The sequence below is a fragment of the Diadema setosum genome, chromosome 7 (genome assembly GCF_964275005.1).
Source record: "Diadema setosum chromosome 7, eeDiaSeto1, whole genome shotgun sequence".
Classification (NCBI taxonomy): domain Eukaryota; kingdom Metazoa; phylum Echinodermata; class Echinoidea; order Diadematoida; family Diadematidae; genus Diadema; species Diadema setosum.
Genome location: NC_092691.1, coordinates 27,101,974 through 27,128,516, shown reverse-complemented (window position 1 = coordinate 27,128,516; position 26,543 = coordinate 27,101,974). Strand labels below are relative to the sequence as shown.

The 26,543-nt window shown below is 40.6% G+C and overlaps 2 protein-coding genes across 2 annotated transcripts in view; one reads left to right on the top strand and one right to left on the bottom strand.

Moving 5' to 3' along the window:
* The window catches only part of LOC140231035 (protein unc-13 homolog B-like), a 273,808-nt gene extending 270,962 nt beyond the window's left edge, over positions 1-2,846 (top strand). The window contains exon 38 of the mRNA XM_072311188.1: positions 847-2,846. Within this exon, the coding sequence (XP_072167289.1) occupies positions 847-1,141 (295 nt within the window). The 3' untranslated portion in view covers positions 1,142-2,846. The remainder of the gene's footprint in view (positions 1-846) is intronic.
* A 10,543-nt stretch (positions 2,847-13,389) lies between these two features.
* LOC140231009 (succinate dehydrogenase assembly factor 4, mitochondrial-like) lies at positions 13,390-17,685 on the bottom strand. The gene is made up of 2 exons (XM_072311160.1): positions 17,553-17,685; positions 13,390-13,749 (listed from the first exon to the last, which is right to left on the bottom strand). The coding sequence occupies exons 1-2, from the start codon at positions 17,596-17,598 to the stop codon at positions 13,454-13,456; spliced, it is 342 nt and encodes a 113-aa protein (XP_072167261.1). The 5' UTR covers positions 17,599-17,685; the 3' UTR covers positions 13,390-13,453.
* Between the last annotated feature and the right edge of the window lie 8,858 nt (positions 17,686-26,543).

Here is a 26,543-nt window from a genome sequence, read left to right as displayed (position 1 = left end):
ATCTGAAGCTGCCATTTAGATTCATTTATTGCAATTTTGGCTCTTTCGAACCCAGTAGTAAGCAACATTGTTGGTGCAGTCAGTTCTAATTGTTGTCCTCAAAATATGGAGGGAATATCACAATGCTCTGGAATTGGATAACCTTGATTATGTTTAGGATTCTTTGCTTCGGAGGAAGCAGTGGTTATCCACAGTAGATATGAATGTTGATGAGTTCAGTTTTGAGGGGAAAATAATTGTAATCAATCAAAAGAGTAGAGATATATTTTCTATTTGACAGTGACCTCTGAGAGAAAAATGCTGACTCATTATTCAAAATGCCTACCAGAAGAGAGCTGAAACTATTCTTTCTACACTAAAATGTTGGGTTTCTTTTAGGGAAGGAAAATATAACTTTAATGTTAACCGAGGACGGTTTGATTTTGCTACAACACGCATTTCCCATAGACACCTGCCCGAGTATACTCGGGACTCATCCTCAACGTGTTAAGACATCACAAACATCTTATTAACAACAAATTAATTGAAAAATGAAAAAATCAGATGACGTAAAAGGAAAATACTGTAAAACAAATTTTCGTGTGCATTTTAATTTTGCAAATTTTGCGAGCGCCAAGATTCGCGAAATTAAAATGCACGTGAAAGTTTTTGTCTGTGCTATATGCATTAAATGACAGTGGCAATTCGTGAAAATTTCATGCCGCAAAAAAGGCAGTCGGCTCCAATTTGCAAAAATTTCATGCCGTGAATATATGATGTTTTACAGTGCTTAAAATTGACTTGTGTTTTTCTTTTGCAAAATACCAAACATTGGTGGAAATGTTTGTTTGTGAATTTCCCTCACAGTATCCTTGGCAACGAGGATGAGCCAAGTTCGTACGAGCTCCACTTCTGCGTCAAAGACTACTGCTTTGCCCGCGAGGACCACCTCATCGGGATTGGCGTACTTCAGCTCCACACCATCGTGGAATGTGGCAGCTGCGCCTGCGTCAGCACGCTGGGCCGCAAGCTGCACGTCAACGACACGGGTGGGACTATCCTACGCATCCTGTCACAGCGCACCAACGACGAGGTCGCCCGCGAGTTCGTGCGACTCAAGTCAGAGCGGCGGTCAGAGGGCGGAGACCAGGGGCGGAGCTGAGGCTCGAAATTCGCGGGATGGGGAGGGGGCTTTGTTGATCGATGAAATTTTTTCCAAACTGACATAAACGTACCTCATTTCCTTTTTTTTCTATGAGGGGTGGATGTCCCCCTTTAAATCTAAGTGCCTAAGTGTTTGAACTCTTTAACTTCATGTGCACAACCTCTTGACTCATTCCTATTTTGTTATCTTTCATACGCAGGAGAGATTTCTGCACGAGGAGCTGCGAATACTCCAATTGTTAAGTGATTTAGGGCACACACACTGCTATGGGTGTGATCTGTCGAGAAGCCGGTGGCTGTTGCGCAGCATTTGAATTCTTTGTGCTTTCAAAAACCCTACAGTATGAGCGGAACAAAACAGAACAAAATTGGCGGCAGTTTTGTTCCGTCCCTTCCCTGGCTTGTAGGAAGCCTGGCGGAACGCTGTCTTGACTGTCTCAGAGTTTCTAGAGACTCCCAAGTTTGCACAGTTTACGTCTACTCTTGTAGACCCACAAATAAAGTCGGTGAATAATCATCGCATGTGAGGAGACACAATAAGATGTTGAAGTGTTCCTTAGCATTTGCTTAATGAGAGGTGGGGGAAAATGTCTTAACGCCATTGTATAAGACACCAAATGAAGTCATTTTTAAAAACCCAGGATTTAACACCTCTGCTGATTGTGTAAATCTGTTCCGTTGTGATTTAAAAGTGTGCACCAATGTGAATGTGTCATTTTACTTGGTGTTTGATGTCTCTCACTCTCTCTATTCAACATTATTTTTATGTCGGCACAGGTTGGAAAAAAGTGTGTGCTATGTTGCTTCCCTTCTGATCATTTACAACATTTTTTGTGTACATAGAACGAATGGTTGCAATACAACCATGCTACATGTATCCTTGGACCCGTATGCATAGCTATTGATACGTTGTAACAAAGTTGGTACTTTTTGACCATTCGGTTATTTGTCGTACCTTGTTCTTTTTTTCCTGTTTTCATTGGTAGATCACAGAGAGATTTGTGAGCAGAGAAGAAAAAAAGTCGAGTCAAACCAGTTTTCTTTGCTCGTGAAATTGCTAGTAAGCTGTTAAGGTAGTTGCATTCTGCAGTCAGCAAGTTTTGGTATGATGAAGAAGCAGTGTTGTAGAGAGAATGTGAACATTCAGACTTTTTTTGAAATGTGGTGATCATCGTTGCATTCAATGTACAGATTTGTAGACCTTTTTCTCAATGTATTTGAAAAAAAAAAATCCTTTTTGTGTATTGTCAGTTGAAGAAAAGAAGTATCGATTGACTTGCCTTTAGTGCTCTGTTGCTGTATTACTTGGAATAGAGAAAATGATACATATATCAATCTATTTGTAAATTTATATAAATGAATCTATCTATATATATGTACTGTTGCAATATTTATCCGCTTATTTGGAACATCTAGGTGCTATTGTATGAAGACCACACTTTTCACTGTTCACATAATCAGTGGGTGAGTCCGTTATTTTTTCTCTTTTTTTTTCACCAGATGGATATTACACGTTCCATGCTCAAAGGCAAAGTCAACAACTTCAAGGGAATATTCAAACTAGGCACTCCAGCATTTCTTGGTAGATAAAATGCAAGACGGGGTCAGAGGGAAGCATGGGAAGATTAAAAAAAAGAAAAAAGATAAACTATATGATTTTGCTCTCTTTACAGAGCACAAAGGAATGTTTACGATAATTCTAGCCCAACACACATGCATTTCATGTGCAGTGTTCCATGCAATTCCTTCAGATCTACATCGCAGGTATTAACTTGTACAAGACCTATTATATCTTGGTAAAAAGAAAGTGAGGGGGGGGGGGGGAGAGAAAGAGGGAAGTGAAGTAAGTTCCTTGCATGAAAGCGTAGCCTTTGGTGTACTTCCCGCTGACACAGCTATGTATGTGGAGCTATGTTGCCTCATGATTTCCATCCAGTCTGCAGATTTCGGTCCGATAATTTTGCAACCCCACACATTGCAAAACAGCATCACTGTGCGATTACTATATCACATTCTGATATCTTCTCTTTAGATATTTTCTGTTGTTGTTACTTGGCCTTTGACTGAAATTTCATTCAGTTTGAGCAGCACAAGTGCTACACAGCCAAATGATTGGTCAATCAATATCAAAAACATGTTTCACATTCTCTTTGAATTTCTGCATTCCACAGTATGTTCAAGTATTGGAGAAACCTTTCTTCTTTGCTCCAACCTCAAAACTTTGATCTATTGATAATATTTTGGGCATCATAAAGGTATTTAGAAACCTCTGTCAGGTGAATTTCAATTTGCCAATGAGAAATCAAAGCATTTTTTTTTTCTTCAGCGTTTGCAGCCAGTATCCCATTCTTGTTTCCACAGAAAGAAAAAAAGAAAAGTAGACTTCTTATACTTCTGTACCACAGTGTGCAGTGTTTCAAGATGACCCCCATTCTGTACTGTCCCTTCACAAACACAAACACTTCCAGATTAAAACACCCATGCAAACGCTTGCTCACCCCATCTCAGTCACCTGTTGCTTTAGGCACTTCATTTACGCAACAAGTTCTTTCACTTGTCTGAAGTTTCAGAGAGAATTTTTGCGTATTCATGTTTTGATATCACATATTGGAAAGGGATATCTTTCTACAGTTTCCAAACAGCAAGAGAGTGGGCCAGTTCTTTACCACAGGTGGGAAATATTAGGATTGCAACTTATGTTTGGATCAGGCAGCTGGTGTTTGCAGCCTGTCCATATTTATGTTGTGGAGTGATCCTTACCTGGTACGGATAGTTTGTGTCAACGCAGGACTTGCGGCAAATGTGCTTTGTTCTGTACCAAACCTCCAGAATTATTGGGTGTAATAATATTAGCAAGATCTATGCATCCATGTGGACTTAATCCTCTGTGTAATAGCATTTGTAGAAGTGAAAGAGTAAGGATTGCTGAGCGCTAAGCCAAGGACACTGTTGGAATGGTTAACGTAACAAGTTCTGTTTACGCTTCCTCTCAGATAACGAATGGCTTCGTTACTCCAAAGTCTGTGCGGTCTGTTTCTTAACACGTTCCATACGGGAACCTAGTGGCCTGAGAATTAAGTCCAAGGGCATTTCAGAATTCAGTATGAAATGGGTTAAATAAAAAAGTACCTCTTTTATGACATGCAGTCATAGGATGACACTGAAGTCATGACATTTTGGTTTGGTTTATCCATGTTGGTTGCAAATCATCACATTGATGAGGATCAAAGTCATAACATTTGCAACAAACTGTATTATAGCATGGGTTATGAATTCTCCCAATCTGATTGGTCAATTGCCATGCTATCATTTCTCACCAACTGCAGTCATGCCATTTTCCATAACCATACATCCGGTAATTACTGAACACATAATTTTTCCATGCATCCCATAAACTGCAGGTAGCAGGCATGTTGAAGCATAGTTTTAGGAATTTTCAAACGATATATTCTCTTAAAAAAAAAGATGACTCATGATTTGCTTTTTGTGGGGTCAGTAGGGATTGTGTACACCCAGTACCTCTGAATAATCTACACTCTCTTGGCTGCGCCTCGTTGGTTCAAATAATTCAGAGGTACTTTGTGTACACAATTACTACCAACCTACTCAAACTAATGGGTCATTTGTATACCAGTATTATACAAGTGTCTTGTGGACATCCTCACAGACACGGAAAGAAAAAGGATTCCGTTATTCATCAATATCTAAACTCCACGATATCTTGCCCATTTCTATTTGTTCTCCTTTAGTTACTCATCATGGGGGGGGGGGGGGGGAGGGTAGAGATTTTGTACCCATTTTACTAATTTCTAAATTTTTCTAGCAATATCTTCCTCGTGGATGCAAAGTTCGTCATGTAGTCTCTCTGCGAATGAATCATTATATATTGTCGAGCACTTCCCTATTCACAAAACACATGGTGTGTACAGTATTCAAAGTTTATGTCTTTTTGGCGAGGAAATGGATGTTCATGTACTGTCTCTCTACTTTGATGTAATAGATTGGGTTCCAGAGATCCGCGATCCGCGACAGTAGTGAGACATAGCTGCACTTTAAAGAAGTTCATCTCCAGATAATTTGGGTAGATGTTGAGGGTTGTTCAAATTACAGTGATGAACCCCGATTACGTGCTACCTACACATTGGCTAATTTGTCTTACTTTGGGTTGTAGCATCACATTGTTTAACCCTTTGTGCGCCACGTTTGCATGCCCCTCTTGATTTAAAGTGTGCCAACTTTGCATATTTGGCTGAAATCAGTCGCTCAATCGCAATATACTACGGTACATTTAAAGTGTCACAGCCATAGTTGTCCTGAAATTGACATTCCACAGCAAAACTTATAATTTTCTCCACACTTCAGCTGGACTGCGTTCCTAGCATGGACACTTCCATGAAAAGTTACATGGCTTTCAAAAAACAGAATGTGCTCCAAAAGTGCTTGTGCATTGCGGTCCCAGAATAATGTGGCACACATATTAAAGGGGGTTTACACAAAGAGTTAACTTTGCTCTACACGAGCGTAGCAACTTCCTGCGGTCATCATGAGTTGTGATATTTCCTACGTAAAATGCCGGTCTCTCTTTTTTTTTTTTCATTTCCTAGCAATATATGATGTGCACTTTGTCAGTGGAACTAATTTCTTCTCCTTTCCCACGAAAGGCGTCTCCATTGACACACTGTAGGCCTCAACTATCTGAAGTGCACATACACCCATTGCAGCTCCAGTGATCCGTAACGTAACAACTCACTATCGCAAATACTGAATGTCGGTGTTACATCTTTATTGAGATTCAAGTAATATGACAATTGTTGTTGCAATACTCATTACAATTAATCGTTCTGATCAGATCTTCTTTGCCTTCAGTCTTTTTGTAAAAGTGTAATTCAGTCATTTTTACAGTGTATTATATCAGTATCTGTGACACGCATGAAGCATGATATGGGCCAGAAAACGGTCGGTCTGTCATTATAGTGTTGTCAATAATTTTGTCACTTTCGTAATCTTTTGTACTACAGAGCAGTTGAAGAACAATCCGCAACTTTGTCAGTTCAACTATTTTGGATTGTCATTTCTGTCATCCATGTTACAATCTATTCTGAATTTGATCATTGAGATATCAATCAATCAGTGTAAATGGAGAATTTGTTAAAATCTGAAGTATGTTTTTGTTACGTCTGTGTTCATTGATATACATGTACCTAAGCTTGTCACAAGAAGTTATACTTTTCACCATGTTTAATCTCAACTTTGATATTTGGTCGACATTTACATAATGTACAGATCATAATTGAGCGTCACACATTTTCCTTCAAAGCAATATTCTACTATTTGTTGGTGATACATGTCTACTGTCAGAGAGGGAATTTATTTGACAGAAAAAAAGGATAAAAAAGACTTTATCTGACTAATATGTACAACCAGGTGTCGAAAAGTGGTTCATTGTTGTAACATGTATCCCAGATGTTTTGTCATTGTACAGATCCATTGATACTACATAAATATATATAAATATATCAATCATTATCAATTCAAAAAAAAATTATTAAAAAACAACTCCTTTTGATTGGATCTGATGAGTGTGTGCCTCTTCCTTTGAGTATCTGATTTCACTTAGATGAACATTTGTCGGATTGTCAAAATTGAAAGTAAACATGAAAAGAATTTAAAAAAATATGCATCAATGCTTGCAAAGTAGATTAGCATGTGTAATGTAAAATGTGAGATATATAACTCACTGTGGGGTTCCATTTGCATGTACTGTAAAAGTGGATATTTTTATGCAACTAATTTTTTCGCGCTCAGCCGGATTAGAAGAGTTCCGCTGGTTTTTAATTCCGTGGAATCAAAACATCAACTACTGTTAACATATATGGCAAGCAAAAATATTCATGTGCTTTATTTTCGCGCTAGTTTCTGGTTGTGCAAAATGTGCGAAAATTTCCACTTTTACAGTATAACGTGTGTGTATATAAATGAATGTATGTACATTTGTATATATATTTAGATATATATATACATATATATATATATATATATATATATATATATAAATATATATATATATTATATTTATCTATTTATTTATGGTAGTCTTTTGGAGCCTGAACTGTTGAAGGCTACAAGTACTTTATACATTCAAAAGTGAGTATATATGTATAATATATATATATATATATATATCAGGGCTCCACACTTTTATTTTTGGTGGCCCAAAGGCAAACATCCGACCTTTTTTGGTGGCCCGATCAGGCCACCAAATACTTCATTTCTGAAATTTTGGTGGCCCGACGTGCGTTTTTGGTGGCCCTGGGCCACCGGGCCACCGTTAGTGTTGAGCCCTGTATATATATATATATATATATATATATATATATATATATATATATATATATATATATATATATATATATATATATATATATTCATTTATTTATTTATGGTAGTCTTAAGTACTTTGTACATTCAAAAAAAAATACACATACACACACACACAAGATATCTGTACTCTTTATACCTCAAGTAGAACAATCAAAACAAGCATGCTATCTGCTGTAGATGTGTAGACATATTATATCATAGTTGAATCTAATGCTGATCCATGGATGACTCTATTGGCCAGCAGTGAAAAAACCAGTGACATATTTTGTTTGAGCATGCACACTTGAATTGGCGTCACAGGTGTGCAACCTGGAGGCCATTTTGAGCATCTCCAAAATGCAGTTACACTACTCGGAAGATAAATAAATTCGCTGTATAGTGTATTGATAAAACTCACTCACATAGCTATCCTGTTTTTGTTAAAAAACTTCCCCCGAGGCCACACAAGAGGACAAACAGGATACAACTTACACTAAAAATTTGCTTTCAAACTGTTCAATACCCGAGGTGAAAGTGAATTGCCAATTTCAGTTTCCACGTACGAGCAAAGTAAAATAAATTGGTGGGTACATGCGTACAAGTTTCGTAAATATTAGACTTTGATAAGTCACTAGTCACTAAATGTTTTTAAAAGTTTTGCATGCTCTCATGAAATCAAGGTAACGGTCATGACACTGGATGTATACACCATATGTATTAAGCGAGTCTGATTTTTCACAAATCGGGACTTCCCCACGATTTTGCGAGTGATTCGATTTTGAACACGATCGGGGAGAACAGCACTGAATGAAGAAATGTATGTGTGCACATCACATTCATGTTGGGATCAGAGTGAACATTTTCTTGTATCAATTAAGTCCTGAATAATAGCACTTCACTCACAAAATTCGCGAAAATAAAAACCTTGCAAAATATTTGGCGTATACAGTACAACACGCAAATCACATGAAGTTACGATATCACCCGCTCACAGCTCTCCCCCTGGACTTGCACATAACACTCTTCACTAATTCTCATGTTTAAAACTGAAGACAAAAAAAAAGCATAATTCAGTCAACCCCGGTGGAGAAAATCACTTGAGAGAGAGAAATACAACAGGAAACAAAGTTGAGGGCATCAAATGACTTTCAATACATGTATTAACATTCCTCATTTTATTCTTGAAATTTACACAATATCACTGTATTTACAAAACGTATCTCAGTGAATTGCATCGCCTTGAAACATATCCCAGAGTTATGATTTCGAATGCTTTGCCGTGGACAAGATGATCTACGTATGACTGCAGAATGTAGGAATATTTCCCCTCTTGCCAAAACCCAGCAAAACTGTTTTATACTTGTGTTTTTCATTGGACTTGACTTTACTTGACTTATTTTCCGCTGAGTTATGAGTTATATCAGCAATGGACAAGAAAAAGAACCTGTTATCTCCCAGCACGAACAATAACCTTCCAAAGATACCCAAGAACACCAACCCAGGCAACCCAGGCACTGCAATACAGCAGAGTTCTGAAAGATGATGGTGCTACACCAAAGGGGGAGATTGTATCCCAAAAGAGATACAGGGTGTGGCAGGCAAGATGACTAGAGCATTGGAGGCTCTCATCTCAAGAGCCGAGTCTGCCAACCCAACGGTAAAACACAACAGCATCTCGTGGAAAAGCACCAGCTCCTCTGGTAGGATATTACCAGAGTGACAGGTGCTCCAACTGTGGCCAAATGGGGCACTGGAGACAGGATTGCCACCTTCCAAAATTACAGCTGGGCTCACAGTGCACCACTAAGAGACCAACGGAGATTCTACAGTTGTGATGAGGTGGGCTATGGATGGAGACTTTGTCCATATGGACAAAATGAAAAACGACCCCCAGTGAGCAGTTGCCAGAACCAGGGACCAGCAGGACTACAAAGCAATATCGGTCCAGCACTAAAGAGACCACCCAATCAAATAGAGCAAGCGCAACCAATAGAATCTGCTGAAGACGGTAAGCATCGAGGTCTGTTCATCAACTCCAAAATTAATGGGCAGCCAATAACCTTCTTGATCAACACAGGTTCATCTCATTCATGTCAACCACCATTTTTGACACAATTTCTGAAACATACAGTACATCAGCCAGATGATATTCCACTGCAGACCAAAGGCAAATCAATGGCCAAGATTAAGCTCATGGGGTCGCCATTCATGATTAATGTTACTGTTGTTAATCTGAACTCCAAGGAAATCAGAGCGATGTGTTGCAGTATCATCTAAAGGAGCCATGAACAATCTCTTCCATAATTACTTTTAGTCTCAGCAAGTTGGTGTGGCAATGGTGAAAAGACACATAGTTGAGGACCGAGAAATGAGCAGCCATTATTTTGACTTCCAGGAGGTGCACTTCCCATTCATCAAATACTTAGGACTCAATAATCTAGTGTCAACAGTGGCAGAATGGGACGATTCCAGTGACTAGGAGGTGAGCAACTATCACTCTGTCTTTCAGCAGAATGGTATCACTGTTGGAACTCCGCCAACCTATGACAGCCGCTGCAACAACGGGAGAGTGAGTCATCAGATGACTGGCATCCCTCCTCTACTACCAGACATCACCAAACTGAGCAAAGTTTATTATCTCATAAGAGCCAAGGACGAGTTGGGACCATGGATAGTGGTAGGCCTCTTGGTGTAGTCTCCTGGTGTGTGTTCTGCAAAAATAATGGGGAGAGTGAGCTGGTGTACACCAGACACCAGCCTAAGTCGGAGGATGGTTGAACGACCTGCCCCACACTTCAGGCATACAGATGTCCAATATGTGGCACAAACAGAGATAATGTCCCCACCATTAACTGCCCATTGTCAAAGGAGCAACTGCCTGGATCTCCACCACAAGGGCCTGGAGCCATCAGAAGTGTCACCCTGGCTGAGTTACAGTACAGGACTCCACAAACTTATACTGGTCAACGGAAGAGGTCTTCAAGCTCGAGTATCACTAATTCGCTATGACACTGACAGCAGCATCACCAGAGCTCGGCAGGCAACACGAGGAGGAGGGAGAAGTCGTTGAGAATGTGAAATGTGTCAAATACCAGTTTCGCACATACTGGTCATTCACATGCATACCATCCTGTAATTTTGTAATAGCAAAATCTATCATTTAATTAAGTTCATTAAACGTTTGTTGTTTGTGCAGAACAATGGTTACCAAGGACAAATCATGGAAGTGTGCTGACGTTGATTTTATAGTAGGGCCTCGACAAAAAGGCATGAGTACCATCCCCAGACACCGAAATACAGATGTGATTGGTGATCATTCCAGACCCTGCACGAACAAGAGCTGGAACGACATCATGGGACACATGCCTCTGACAGGGCTCTGGTACAGGTGCACCTCACGTCACCAGTTTAAGTGCCCGTAAAGACTGGGAAGGCAACCTCGATGGATAGCAGTAAGCAGAAACTGGTCTCCGCAACGCCCCCCTGTTTCAACCCCTCCCTGGCACCACCCAGAGAAGGGCAGCACCCCATTGAGAGACCAGTAGATTGACTATGATGATGGGTTCATCGATCTGACATGCAGGAGGAGGCGAGAGGTGTGTGAGGATGCAGCACCGCCAGTTGAGATCCCGGGGACCAGCAATATCAAGATTCAGGTTTCACCACCTGACGTAAAAGGAGATATCATTCAGGAGAGACCTAGGTTGACTACATCAAGGAAAAGGGGCCAATCTCATCAACAAAGTCAGTACTACCGAGACACTGGTCTTGTGCCCTAGACGGACGTGGACTTAGAGGATGGAGTGGTACCTAACTACAAAAAGTGAATTCCTGAAAGTTGTAAAAGATACCATCAAAGAGAAATGAACAGACTGGGACTCGGTAAGTGTGGGCGTACACGGACAATAATTATAAACATGCCCAACTGACTAAGGACACATATTTGTGGTACATTTGGACATTCATCCAGAATATGGTTAAGCATACTGAGTTGACCAATTGTTGAAAAGAATTGTGTCAAGGGAACATGAGTTTACGTATGTCTGTAGGAACGACATGTGCTAAGTAAGGTACATCCACTGGATTATTTTGGACTGGAAGGTTGAAGCTGCAGGAGGAATAGTTGGTTCTAATAGTGTCAGGGAAAATGAATCATCATCATATTTGGTTACACATAGTGTCAGAAACGGGATTCATGACACACACAAGACGTCTCTTCACACTTTACGCTACAACATCCTTATACTGTACATGTACTCATGTACTATTTTCTGACAAACTGGCTCAGTTTGCACAGTGCCACCAAATTACTCACAAACATGGAGGACAAAATGTAAATGTCAGAATTCCTGCACAATACTGAGCCTTTACGTGCATTTAAACAATCATTCGATATCATTCTATTATTCGATTAACATTTATCGTCACAGAACTATGGCTACCAAGAAAACATCAAACACCTGTTCAGAGAATGGCAAGTTTATCACTGCAAAGGTGTGCCGACGTTCATTTATGCTACAATATCATTATACTGTTTTCTGACACACTAGCTGAGGCTGCATAGTGCCACCAAATTACCAATCCATATGTAGGATAAAAATGTAAAAGTCAAAATTCCTGCGCAAATACTGACCTTTTACATGTATACATAAACAAGCCACACAAATTCTATGTGTTCCAACTCACACTGACTGTTTTCATATGTGCTTTCATATGCTCTCATCTTTTTTATGATGTTGTCATCTACCACTGGTAGCCTGGTAACAAACATTGATGTTGTTGTTTACCACTGGTAGCCTGGTAACAAACATTGATGTGAGGGGTACATAGGAGTCTGGTTTTGTTTGGGCAAAGGCGGTGGTGTATTGCAAAACTGTCAATATGTGAATGGACATTACAGTTCTAAGATGAGCAGCTGATACTAAATGATAAAGCTGTGACAACATCTAATCCAAATCATCACATTCTGCAATAGTGAGTGGGTCATGTGATCCTGATGTGATACCTTTTGGACTTGTTTGTAGCCTTGGTTTACTTTACCCACTGCTTTCAGAAGCAATGTGCCCTTGACCATCAAAATCAAACGTGTTTATGAAAGTTCTACACTAGTTCACTAATTTCATTGCACATTCTATCACATTAACTTTCAATTGTAATCATCACCTGACATAATTACTATAATTTAGTACAGCACTACTGAGTCACAAGGTGCATATTATACCTACTTCACATTTTACATAAAACTGCAGGTGTGATGTTACAGGCTCAAGCAAGCTCTCAAAAATCATTAGTAAAGATGCACCATGATCTGCATTTTTCCCCTTGAACCATATGGGGAAGTTTGCTTAGATGTTTACAAATCCTCCACAAGTGTATTGTGTGCATTGCACACGGTTCTGTCTAAACAAGCCAAACAAGGGAGACCATTTGTCCACTCTTGCATCCCTTTAAATAAACAGGGAACTCCCGTCATAACAAAGTCCTCAGGACCGGCAGTTTTCTTTCGTTACATCGAAATTGCACTACAATAAAAAAAAAAAAACAAAAAAAAAAAACAATACCAAACAGAGAGCAGGTAGTGCTGTGGCCTGAATGTTTGCTTTGTTGCAGCCGTAATTTGGTTATAACTGTGTTCGTTAGAACAGGAGTGCACTGTAGATGGAACACATCGATATATCAATACTGACGAGCAAATCCTTCATTTGTGTCACTGACAGGGATACAGTAAGACATGAAAAATGGCGTCTATAAAGGCCACACTATTCATAAACGAAAGCTCACACACGTTCAAATCTGTCTCTCAAGGGCCAAGGTGGACGAATGCCATGGGCACCATACTTGAATAATGCTTTTCCTCTTGAATAACATCATCACTTAAATCAGCAAGTAACCATCATTCACTGTCCACTTAATATTGGAAGGAAGTCTGGGTAGGTCTCTCAATCCTCCACTAGAAGTCGATGCATCTTCCTTTCCTCTCCCAGTCCCCGTATCGGGTGGGCTCCGGTCCTCGTGGTCCCCCTTTCTCGCCCGTCACTGGGTTCACATCGTCCGGAAACGGTTGCAGTGGCTCCTTCTCCGCATCCCGGTGCCTCTCTGGCATCTGGGTGTCGTGCTTGCCGGTAGGGGTGAAGGCTTTCTTCAGAGGGGCCTTGCCCGGAGGCTGCTGATCACCGTTGCCCTGGTTACCAGACGTGGAGGCACACCTTGCCGGAGTAGTGAGTAATGCTCGTCTTGTTACAGATGCTGAAACAAAAAGAGAAGTTTATCAGAATATGGTACATACAATATTGTCAATAATGTGAGAAGTTAGAGAATTACCTCTCATTTCTAGTTCAATTTCTGATTCATTACTTCATGTAAACTCATTGCCCATTTATCAGTAATCTGATTCTGCCCTTGCCTTGGTCAGTACAAATACAAAATTTGTATATCATTTAACTTCACCCAATTTTCATATACCGGTATACTACACGCAGCCGCTGTCGCGAAGCGACAGCAGCTGCACGTCTACTCTATAGTAAACGTTGTCATTTTCAGTGGTGGGTGTACGTTTCCTTCATGAATATCTTTATTAATTGTAGAAAACTAAAATATAAGGAATCCCCATAATCTATGATATTCATTCAATAATTGGTATGCGATTTTTTTTTTTAACTACGTCAAAAACTCGCCGAAATCCATGACTAAAATCAGGTCTGTAAGCGTCCGTATTGCTCACTCCTCATCTTCTGCGTGTTATTTGAATGGTAGTCAATCTCGTATACTACAACGTAGCGAGTCTGAAATATTCATGAGCTAGTCGGAAATATTCATGAGCTACAGTCACTCTCGTATAGACAGATTCGGGTTCGTTGAGGGCAGCAGACAATTTGTGGCACTGGGCGCAGCCATAAGCTCATTTTGAGGTGTCTTAGCCGATCCCCCTCCTCTCCCCCACCCCACGGGCAACATTTTTATCACGCACTTGTAACAAAGGTTCGCGCACTAAGCAAGCATTCGCACACTCAGTACGAGACGCCCATTGGCTAAAACAACCATGCATCAGTTTTTCATTCCGTGCGCGTGAGAAGGGTGGGGAGAGGGGGGGGGGGTCGGCTGAGACACCGCAGTAATGGCGCTGCCCATGCCAAAAATACACATAGCGCGTCACAGAATCGGTCTATATACTACAACGTAGCAAGTCGGAAATATTCATGAGCTAGTCGCAAGTATTCATGCGCTAGTCGGAGAGCGGATATGACACATGCAAACGTCAAACCATTGCCGGAGCAGCACGCGCAGATACGAGTGCTTTGCATAACACACAAAACGCACGGGCTTACGTAAAACACTACCACTTCTGGTTGCGCATGCGTGGTACTTCATTGATTTTGTGAAGCTCTCGAAGAAAAAGATGCCACCGCACAATCTAAACTGTAAATTTACTCCGAAAAATTCAACAATAAGGTCTGGATACCAACGAAACACCAAATTCAACTCCACCATCAGCAAAATACGACGTAGGTGAGTGGTAAAAATTATCTTTATAAATGTTAAAATCAAACAAAATAAAAGACATTTTATGTGATTTTGCCGTCAATAGCGACGGTCGTTTACAACATTTAAACACTAGTAATAGCAAGGAGCTACTACAGACATGGAGTCCCAACAGAGTAATTTACGACCGAACTCTTTACGCAACGCGCTTAACTTCAAAGTGCCGCAGCGACGTTATCACCAAAATCTTGCCCCCGGTGACAGCTGCAGCGCGCTTTCAAGATCAAGTTCGATGCCGCAGCTCTGTCCGTTAGTGGAGGAGAGTAAAAATTGTCGAAACAAACACACGTCTCTTTTATGCATGCGCAGTCCATAAGTTAGCCATTTTAGTATGCGCAATCGAAATCATCGAATCCACAACGAAATTTCGAATCTGGTAGTCGTTATTTCGCGAAATTTGGACCTGAGATGGGTGAGTTATGATGAAATATGTATAAAAACATGCCATATTACCTTCACTTTTTAAATTCCTCTACATGAAACATGACTTTTGTGGGAACTTTTAAAGTAATTTCGTTCGAAAGAGGATACTTCAACCTTTCGAATGCAACCGAGCATGAGAGTGCCAACAGGTGCCAACACATATTAAAATGCATTGGAAGTGAGCTGACGGTGGGCGACACTGTCGTCTGCTCACGTCTTCATACAGTCCCATTTGTTCATATTTGTGTTAGTCGTCAATTCATGAAAAAGTTTTGATCTCTGCCCAAACTCAGACTTGATTACGAATACGATCCATATTACCTTCGCTTTTTAAATTCCTCTGCATGAAATATGACTTTTGTGGGAACTTTTAAAGAAATTTCGTTCGAAAGAGGATACTTCAACCTTTCGAATGCAACCGAGCATAAGAGTACCAACAGGTGCCAACACATATTAAAATGCACTGGAAGTGAGCTGACGGTGGGCGACACTGTCGTCTGCTCACGTCTTCATACAGTCCCATTTGTTCATATTTGTGTTAGTCGTCAATTCATGACAAAGTTTTGATCTCTGCCCAGACTCAGACTTGATTACGAATACGATTATCCGTTCATCACGATTAATTAACTTTATTCTTAAGATTTAACTTAAGTCTAAGAATATGAATAAAACTAAATTGTTACTTAGTTTACTATAGATCAAAATTTAGAGTAAGAAGCTTGATAAAATAAATATGTGATACTCAGTCATGTCTTAACTCACGAAATTCGTGAAAATAAAATCGCGAACATTTCAGGTAATACAGTAGAATCTCATTTTGTCATGTTTTCCCAAGCCAAGTCACCAATGAAACTCTTAACTAGATCTAGAGTTAAAACTTAAATCAGTAAATTTAAGCCGTTTCGGCTTTCTCCTTTACCTTTCCATCCCATGCCATGGTCTGTTCCTTTTCCCTAGGAGCTAGTTTTTTTTAGTAATAGTACTGTAGTAGCTCCTTGCTTTCCCTCATATTTTCACAACTACGGACACGAAAACATGCAGGTGGGTACCTGTAGCTGTAGTGCTGTACTGTAGTGTAGAATTGGTGTATAAAGACCGATTTGGGGAGGCCAAAAATACAATGAAAATCGACATTCTGCTTGAATCAATCTCAGAATCATCGGGAACCAATTCCAACTGTTCGATTTAAACAGGTTACACAATTCACTGTCCGCAATATCGTCAAAACCCGCCATATCGAACAAAAAAATAAATGTTTGGACGGTACACAACGAATTGAACAAGCAAAATCAAGCAGTTCGAACGCGATCGATCGCATGCATTATGCAGTGTCTCCCAGAAACCGCACAAATATCAACCAATTCCGCACTTCCCCCTTCAAACACACATTTCCGAATTACGGATTACAAGTGGGTTTTCCCCGATGAAAACGCGATCGCTCCGTAATGTTTATCACAACGCAGTGCGGAAACCACCAAAGCGTGCGATAGAAACGCCAAACCCGGGCGATTATGCCACGGACGTGGACACAGTTGTCGTAAATCACGCTCGGCTCCCCGCTGCGTATACGCGCGTTCCTCGGAGCGGCATCGAAGCTAGATCAAAGAAGGTTGGCTTGATGGGACTCCATGTCTGTAGTAGCTCCTTGGTAATAGTATCTATCATGTCAGACTGCTGTGCTTTGCACAGCGGTCTGGCCAGGCTAATACCGCGTACCGGTATAGCCTAAAAACATAAGGTCTAACGTGTTACTGTTAGAGAGAGTAGACTGTCTATCACTAATACTATCATTATCATGGGATGAAAATAAATGTCTAGATTGTTATTTTATTCATATTTGTTACAATTAGCTTCGCATTACATATTAAGGCTGAATGACACTCTGGGTACCCAGCGTTGCTCAGTCTAAGCCGTTAACTAATTCAGATCCAGATCCAGATTTCACCGGAAATTCCGAAGGCAACCCGCCGAAACTCTGGCGGAGGTAGTCAGTATTGTGTAGTGGGGCGCCGGGCGCTTCGCTTAATAATTCTGCGAGAAAGAAGCTGCGCTACCTACAACAGAGAAGTCCATTGTAAATGACTTACCACAGCAGTGAAGACCCAACCTAGCTCTCAATAGTGAAGATGCCATTCTTTTAGCTATGAATTCTAAATAAACGGAGAAATATGATAAAACACAGCAGCTTGTTACAGCACTTGGTGTTACGAAATCACTGTGTATATAAATACAGCACGTTATATCACGGCAAGTATCATCGTGACGCAACTCAAGATCATGTACCACGTGAGGGCAGCAGATCATTTTTTTTTGTTTTTCCTCTTCATCCACCCCATGCGCCAGTGGTCGGTGGTTGCAAGAGAAGGATAAAAAGGAAGTGGTACAGTGTAGGGCTCACACGGGTAAATAATTCCCCATAGAGACGTGTGTTAAAATTCAAATTTCAAAAAATTCTGTAAAATAGCTGGGAGAAATGAGGTGTTTCATCTTCACTAACCTGAATAAGTGAGATATTACCTTTCATCCATCAGATTGCCAGGGTGGGTTGTTCTGCTCTAATTCTGTCCAGGGGTCCGCAAAGCCAGACTACGAGTTCTTGTCACTCAAAAAATCACCTATTTTCCGTACACGTACCCAATGAAATATAGTCCCCTCAAATTCCATCAGAAAAGCTTTCATCTTCCAACCAAAATGCAGTTTGTAGAAGAATTCATACTCAATATCTACAGCTATTCAGTTTTTTGCCAAACTACATCATTGATTTTTAATTAATTTTTTTCTTCATTTATTTTGGTATCTTTGGTACGAATTTGTGAAGGGGTCTGGGACAGTCCATTTTATTTACAGGTGTGAGCCCTGTACTGACACTCACAGAATAACGAACGCTAGTATTGTTGTTAGTGGTGGTGGTGGTGGGGGGGGGGGTAATAAAAGCTACTGATATACGAAAGCAAAGTTAACATTGTGGCTTGGCATTCATTACTGCATCAATTCAATTTCCAGTCAATTCAATCTAATCCGGATGATCATAATTCGGCATTGAAATATTAATACTCTCTATTACTGCGCGAAACGTCAATCATCTTCGTGATATGAAGATGAAATCTATTAATGATTCGACAAACTGATATTATAACGTAATATGTATCATTAACACATTAATAGTTCATATTGACACAAATGCTTGTTTGCATTGCTTGGCCATCAGTATTCACAATGTCAAACAAAATGCTGTCAGTCTGTTTATAATAATGTTACGTGCATACATACGAATACCATGGTTGAACTCCCCCCCCCCCCCCCCCCCCCGGCCCCACGCACACACTAAAAACGCTAAGTCATCCCTGGAATGTTAAGGATTTTTATATAAAGCTCCACGGGCTCATGCAGTGATGTGAATAGCTGGCTGTGGTATCTATGTGGTAATGCAATATATCCTGAGGTACTTAAAGGAGACCTCCGGATGATTTTCAGATTTTTACATTTGAACAACTATAAGTTAGTTATACTGAGGACAGAGTTTCAGAATTTGTGGTAATTGGGATGAAGAATAGGAATATTTTCAACATTTAGAGCAAATTGCAATGAACAAGGATAATGACATGCAGAGTCACCATAAGAATGCATGAGTTGGGGCTCAAGAAAGCAGAACAAAAGAAGAAGGCATGCATAGATTATACACAGGTGAACTCGCAAGCAAGCGGTATTGTAATGGAATTACCTTCTACATTTCTGAAATATATGTGAACCTCCTATGTCATCATCCTTGTTCAGTGTAATTTGTTTCAGGTTTTTCAAAGTATTGTTTCACTGCTCAAGAACCACAATAAATTCCACAAATCTATACATGGAGTTGTCGATTTATGTACTACATGATGTTAAATTATGAAAATCGTCTGGAATGTCCCTTTAATAGGCCTATATGTCACAAAAATACCATGGGAATATTCAATACCACAGGATTCGATGGTGAGGTACCACAGCCAGCCCCGTGGTATCCCTGTATAGTAATGTAGGCCTATTATTCTGTGGTACAAGATTTCAGTAAAAAAAAATACAAGGATAGATTTCGATGAACCACAGGACTACACTTACAAAATGTTCTATGGTACTCTTGTTTGTTTGTTTGTTGTTTGTTTCATTTTCCATCTGAGAAGATAGCTGGATAGCCCATATTCAGCTGCAGTAGCATGGCCGTTCGAGGGTGGGCAGTGGGGCTCGCCCCCCCCCCCTACTTTTTTTTTTAAACCCGGAAGTACGTAAGTGACACTAAAAAGAAATACTAGTAGGTAGAGATCTTGAAGGTTTTTTTTTTTTTCTTTCTTTTGCTTGTCAGCTGAAGAAACCCGGAAGTGGAAGGGGAGAGAAGATGAGCTGAAGACCTTTTTTTTTTTTTTTTTTTTTTGCTTGTTAGCTCATGAAACCCGGAGGTGGGCCCCTCCCACTTTTGAAAACGCTCCGGCGGCCCCGAGTATAGCTGGTCTTCCATGGGGAGGATGTAAGGCTTACGCCCTGCTTCTTGCGATGAATGAATGAAGCGAGATCTTTATAAATTTACGTGCATGAGTTGTGACTCTCTCACACACGGGATCTCCATTTTATGTCCTATCCGAGGGACAGAGTGTTTTTGCCACATAGTTACAGGAGGGGACGGTTTGATTATACACAATATTGTATAGTACTACCACACAGCAGCATCATATAAAACACAATAGAATTCTAAGTGCGACGTCATGTTGAGGTTCACTTAACGGATTGAATTATCATCGGATCAGCAGAATGTTCTACAAGTTATCTTTATAATTCGGACTTCGAATCGGAAACTATAATATCATGCACATGCAGTTGTAGTTACTAGTTGTTGTCAACGGCGTAAATCCATACTGAGGAGTGGGGGGGATGGTCACCATCACCACGATTACAAGCCCATAACCGGACCGGCGCAGCCTTTTTTTTTGGGGGGGGGGGGGGTGGGGGGAGAAGCTTTGTGCCCCCCCCCCCCCCCACACACACACACACTTAACAGGGATCGGATGCCCCACTCTTTTGCATGAAATATAAAGTGGGAGAAAAGTGGCAGCAACAACATAAAGACTTTTTGTTCTTGTTGCTTTTTTTTTTTTTTTGCTTGTCAGACGACTTTCGGCGGAAAATCAGACCTTAAAAGTATGAAAACATTTTTTTTTTTTTGGAAATATCTGTGAAAGGGAGCGGAACGACCGAACGGGGGAAGGGTGTGTATGGGGGGGGGGGGGGTATCCCTCTCCCACACGAGGAAGATTTTGCATTTTCAGACCTGAAATTCAGCGATCTGGTGCTCACTTGTGGTGAAAATTTTGTTTTCTTTTCTTGAAAAAAAAACAAGAAAATGAAATATTCACAAAATATTATTGAATGACAAAATCGTGGTATTTCAGCTCTTGCTGTCCGACATCACTGTGAAGGCCTACTAAAATCTAATGGGGCCTATCATCGGCGTAGACAGGATTTGATCTTAGGAGGAGCGGTTATGTGAGGGAACGAATCAAGCGAGGGAGGAGGGTATGGTAGGGGGGTTTCCCCCTCCTACGGTGAAATCTCTTTGCGTTGAAAATTTTGACATTTTTCAGTCCAAAAACTGCCGTTTGTAGCTATATTCTTCGCTTTGGAAATTAAGGGGGGCACACCAGGCGCAACTGCTGTCAATCACTGGCAGCAACGTCAGGAGAATGGCATAGCGATTAAATGCGAGCGAGCGGAGCGAGCGAGCATGAAAATTTTAACATTTTACAGTCTAAAAACTGCCGTTTGTAGCTATACTTTTTTCGCTTTGGAAATTAAGGGGGGCCGCATCAGGCGCAACTGCTGGCAATTACTGGCAGCAACATCAGGAGATTGGCATAGCAGTTAAATGCGAGCGAGCGGGGCGAGCGAGCTTGAAAATTTTGACATTTTACAGTCCAAAGACTGCCGTTTGTGGCTGTATTTTTTCGCTTTGGAAATTATGGGGGCACACCGGGCGCAACTGCCGGCAATCGGGCAGCAACATCAGAATGGCATAACGATTAAATGCGAGCGAGCAAAGCGAGTGAGCTTGAAAATTTGATATTTTACAGTCCCACATGTCCTTTGTGGCTGTACTAGTATTTTTTCGCTTTGGAAATTAAGGGGGGGGGCGCACCGGGCGAAAACTGCTGGCAATTACTGGCAGCAACATCAGGAGAATGGCATAATGATTAAATGCGAGCGAGCGAAGCGAATGAGCTTGAAAATTTTGACATTTTCCAGTCCAAAAAACTGTCGTTTGTGGCTGTATTTTTTCGCTTTGGAAATTAAGGGGGCGCACCGGGCAAAAACTGTTGGCAATTACTGGCAGCAACATCAGGAGAATGGCATAATGATTAAATGCGAGCGAGCGAAGCGAGCGAGCTTCAAAATTTTGCCATTTGACAGTCCCAAAACTGCCGTTTGTAGCTATATTTTTCGCTTTGGAAATTAAGGGGGCGCACCAGGCGAAAACTGCTGGCAATTACTGGCAGCAACATCAGGAGAATGGAATAATAATTAAATGCGAGCGAGCGAGCGAAGCGAGCGAGCTTCAAAAATTTGACATTTTACAGTCCCCAAACTGCCGTTTGTAGCTATATTTTTCGCTTTGGAAATTAAGGGGGGCGCACCTGCTCACAATCACTGGCAGCAACATCAGGAGAATGGCATAGCGATTAAATGCGAGCGAGCGAAGCGAGCGAGCTTGAAAATTTTGACATTTTTACAGTCCAAAGACTGCCATTTGTGGCTGTATTTTTTCGCTTTGGAAATTAAGGGGGCACACCGGGCGCAACTGCCGGCAATTACTGGCAGCAACATCAGGATAATGGCATACTGATTAAATGCTAGCGAGCGAAGCGAGTGAGCTTGAAAATTTTGACATTTTCCAGTCCTCAAAATTGTCGTTTGTAGCTATATTTTCGCATTAGAAATTAAGGGGGGCGCACCGGGTGCACCTGCTGTCAATCACTGGCAGCAACATCAGGAGAATGGCATAGCGGTTAAATGCGAGCGAGCGGAGCGAGCGAGCTTTAAAATTTTTACATTTTACACTCCAAAAACTGCCGTTTGTAGCTATATTTTTCGCCTTTGTTTGTCCCACTTTTATTTGAGAACCATCCCCCCCCCCCCATCGACGCCTCTATACATATTAGGTTGCTTTTGTTAAGTGAAAGATCTGCTGCACACTCTTTGATAAATTAGGGAATATACGTCTATGTCAAAAGTGTACAAAGTTTATCCCTTATCCTGTATAGCGGACCTTTTGCATGTTCATGATTGCAATACAACGATCTGGTGCATAGTTCTGGCGATATTTGGACAATTTTCCATTAAGAAAGTTCGAGATTTGTCCTCATCTCGGGAATTGCTTGGGGGATAAATGATTTGTCTGTCTAAACACTTCCTTTGGGGCGGGGCAAATGCCCCTTTGCCCCCCATAGATTCGACGTCCCTGATCTTCCCTTGGTATACCCTGACTGAGTCACTGTCGTTTCTCAGGAATGATTCAGGAAATGGAGGGGATTCAATTATGGCGATAAAGTTGTTGTTATTGTTTGTTTGTATGTGTTCGTACATATTTTGCAGATGGTCCCCAGTTACTCGCGTCATAGCATGTTTATATGTAGACCTATACTATTTGACGTTGTCAACGCCTGAGCCATACCTTAGTGTATGTCGATGTTACTTTCTTCGCGAGCGAGCGAAGCGAGCGAGCGCTTGAGAAAATTATACATTTTCCTACAAGAAAGAATACTGTTCAGCTCTGTTACCTGTCTGAAGGCCGGCGTACAAACGTCATGCAATATGCCAAAATTTATACAATCACATTTCTGCTTCCTCCATTTTTTCCCCTCAAAATTCAGGGGGGGATGATTGTACAGGCCATCCCCCCCTCCTCCATTTCAGGGGGGGATATATCCCCCCCATCCCCCCCGGGATTTACGCCCATGGTTGTTGTGTATTTCTATGACACAGTGCATGGAATCAGTCCCGACTAAGTAGGCCTAACCAAATTAGATGAGGTGGTAAAGTAATCGCGAGTTCGGAAAAAAGACAAGATCGTAGATATCGATTTCTCTCCTTATGAGATGACAAGCTCTCTTCTTCTCGTCTTCTCGCTAAGAAGTCGTGATTACGAAATCTCGCCTATACCATGGCGACCTGCGAAACAATTCGCGATCTCAATCGATCGGAATATAACTTGTCTCAGTGGGGTAGGCCTACATGTATAACTACAGTCTTATGCCAATATCCAACCAAATGCATATGTTAGTCAATGACATTCCCCTCACGCTTTGTAAGACTAAATCATTGTCCAGTTTACGTTTGTATTTAAATACCCACTTGTTATCGATTTGTTTCCTTTTTTTTTTGTATGTTTCTTTTTTTTCAGCAGATGTCAGATTTCCAAGCACTATCATAACAGTTTATCCCGGCCTGACCTGACTGAACACTGAGAGATGATTCTTTGCTTCATCAGCTAGTATTCATGCTACGACTTCGAAACCCCTCTGGAGGAGACCGTCGTGCTTTGGGCCAAAGAAACGCTTGTCAGTCCCAAAGCGAACCTTTCTTCTTTTGTTTAATCATTCTCTTTCTATATAGACCGACAATTCAGTACATAAAGCTAAAGAGTCTCCCGGTCTTATTTAAGCCGGTTGGTCTGTGTAATCCTCTTGAGTTGAATCAACCCTCCCTTTGAAAGACTGTCTCCGCCCCGCCGGTCTCCGCTATCGTTTTGTCGTCTTCATACCAAAGTCCGTCAGTTTTCTCACGAATTAGTTCTGCAATTTGTTCCGGTATATCGGTTTCTTTCTTCCTCCTGATCATAGTTTGTATTGCTTCAAATGCGTCTTTAGATAATCCCACCTGACATCAAACCGAGCGTGAAAAACGGACTGTTTTCGACATGTCATCTTGACTCGTTACTTAGTATTATATACGTGTCCAGTGGGTTCTTGATGGAATCAACTCTAATCATAAAGCCATGATTTTGTCCCAGAAGGAAACCTTTCAATTTAAGTGGCATAGGTCTGCAACCATAATTACAGCAAGGTTTGACTGTTTACGGCAGTGTCGCACGATAAACGGTCTGGTGGAATGGCCAGTTCTCAGTCTGAAATATTAAATGGGTTAGTCAAACACCGGTTAGTGATTGGCTAAACACAGTCACGTGATGGAGGAACATTGGTTATGTTTGCCCATGTACATTTTTGTAATGTTCTCCCATGGGAAAACATTTTCACGTAACAAAATTAATGACAGAAGGACCCGCGGACAGTGAATTTGGCTCAGCGCGAGCAATCGAGTGCATTGCGCTGGTGGTTGACGTTGACGTTTGACGTATTTGACTAATCCATATACAGATGATGACTTTTGTTGTCGGGAACATGTACCAAACGTTCCACCCTCAGGGTTTGAAATGCAATTTCGGGAGGCTATAACCTCCCTCAATAGCATTTCAAACCCTTCGGGTGGAACATTCGGTATGTTCCCTCCCCCGCCAGTCATCATCTATATAATGTAAAACTATAATTTTAGTCTAATATTTCGTATTTTCCTTTGGACCTGAAGTACTAGTTGGCTACTTATCCCCATCATCAAATCATACTTTGAAACTGCATGGGGACTGACTTGATTACCATAAATGCTATTTTCTGATTCCTATCCTTGCTTTTTCTATATTAGGGTCGGTGTTGCGTTTTTGAAAGTTGGGTGGGGCAGTTTATTGTTTGTTGTTGTTTTTTTGAAGGTCACCTCGGGTTTTCATCAGCTGACAAGCAAAAAGAAAAGCAGGAAACAGAACAAAACACAATAAAACAACAAAACAAATAAGACCTTCAGCACAATATTTCCTGGCGCCACTTTCGGGGCAAAAAAAAAAATAAATAAATAAAAATAAATAAAATATGTAGGCCCTACTATGTATAATGCACCAAAAAAAAAAAATCGAAAGACAACCAGTTTTCTATTGGATTGGTAGGCTACTTTTGTCTTTGATTTGATACAGCGTCGATTGCCAAATATGCGCATAGTTACAAATTGTAAAAAAAAAAATCACAAACGCAATAGTCTTAACATGTGTAAGTCAGAAGCAGACCAAATATTAGACAACGCGAGTCACTGCCTAGTAAAAGTCCAAGAATGTTTAATTCCTTGCCCAGTAATATTAAACACTGGAGATCTCATATTTCCATTCATTCCGAACAACAAAAACAACAACAACAACAACAAATTATATGATTCTAGAATGATATACATTGTATATTCAAGTATGATTCACTATTGCCTACACTAGGCCTAATATAGGCGTGTGGTTTTTATGCATAATGGTAGCTGTGGTGATTTAATTCTTAATCTATTTTTTTTTGTGTGTGTGTGATGTGAATATTCGACTTTGAAATCATGTTCTGTTTTTGTTTTTATAACCTTGAGTACTAAACTTAAGTAGAAATTGTGCTTTTGTTAATTTTTTCCCATTGCCAATTGTTTTGTTTATTAGTACATTATACTCAAATTGTTATTCGATGAATATTGTCTGTATTGGTGCCCCCTCCAAAAAAAAAAAAACAACAACAACAACAAAAATAAAAACAAAAACTAAACGAATATGAAAACATATGTTTCTGGTGTGATTCTAAGATAACCAACTATAGTGTATATAATTTTACCAGCTTTTGCTTGCCGTGGTAACAGTAACTGGTTTTAGATCGTAACCATAGAAATCCTGTGGATGAAACCACACATTCTACACTACAACTAGTAACACGTTACAGGGTCCCGTTGCATAAAACTTTTTTAGCAACCTTAAAAAAATTCAGGTCGGGATTTGCCCAACCTGAATTTTTTAAGGTTACTAATCTAAGAATGTAAAATCCGTAGCATAAAAACTCTGGTTGGGAGCTTCCAAGCGGAATTTTGTGATTTCAACCGGAAAAAAATCCGTTTGGAGTTTTATGCAACGGGCCCCCTACCTTGATGAAACATCCCCCCTTGATCATCCATTTCACTGAGCGACCACAAGATGGCGTGATTTATTTTTATCTGCA

What these genes read in the sequence shown, in the direction of transcription:
- LOC140231009 (XM_072311160.1), bottom strand. Translation starts at nt 17,598, where the DNA reads ATGGCATCTTCACTATTGAGAGCTAGGTTGGGTCTTCACTGCTGTG. An exon ending in GTTGGGTCTTCACTGCTGTG is followed by an intron (nt 13,750 to 17,552) that starts GTAAGTCATTTA and finishes TTTTTGTTTCAG; the next exon opens with CATCTGTAACAAGACGAGCA.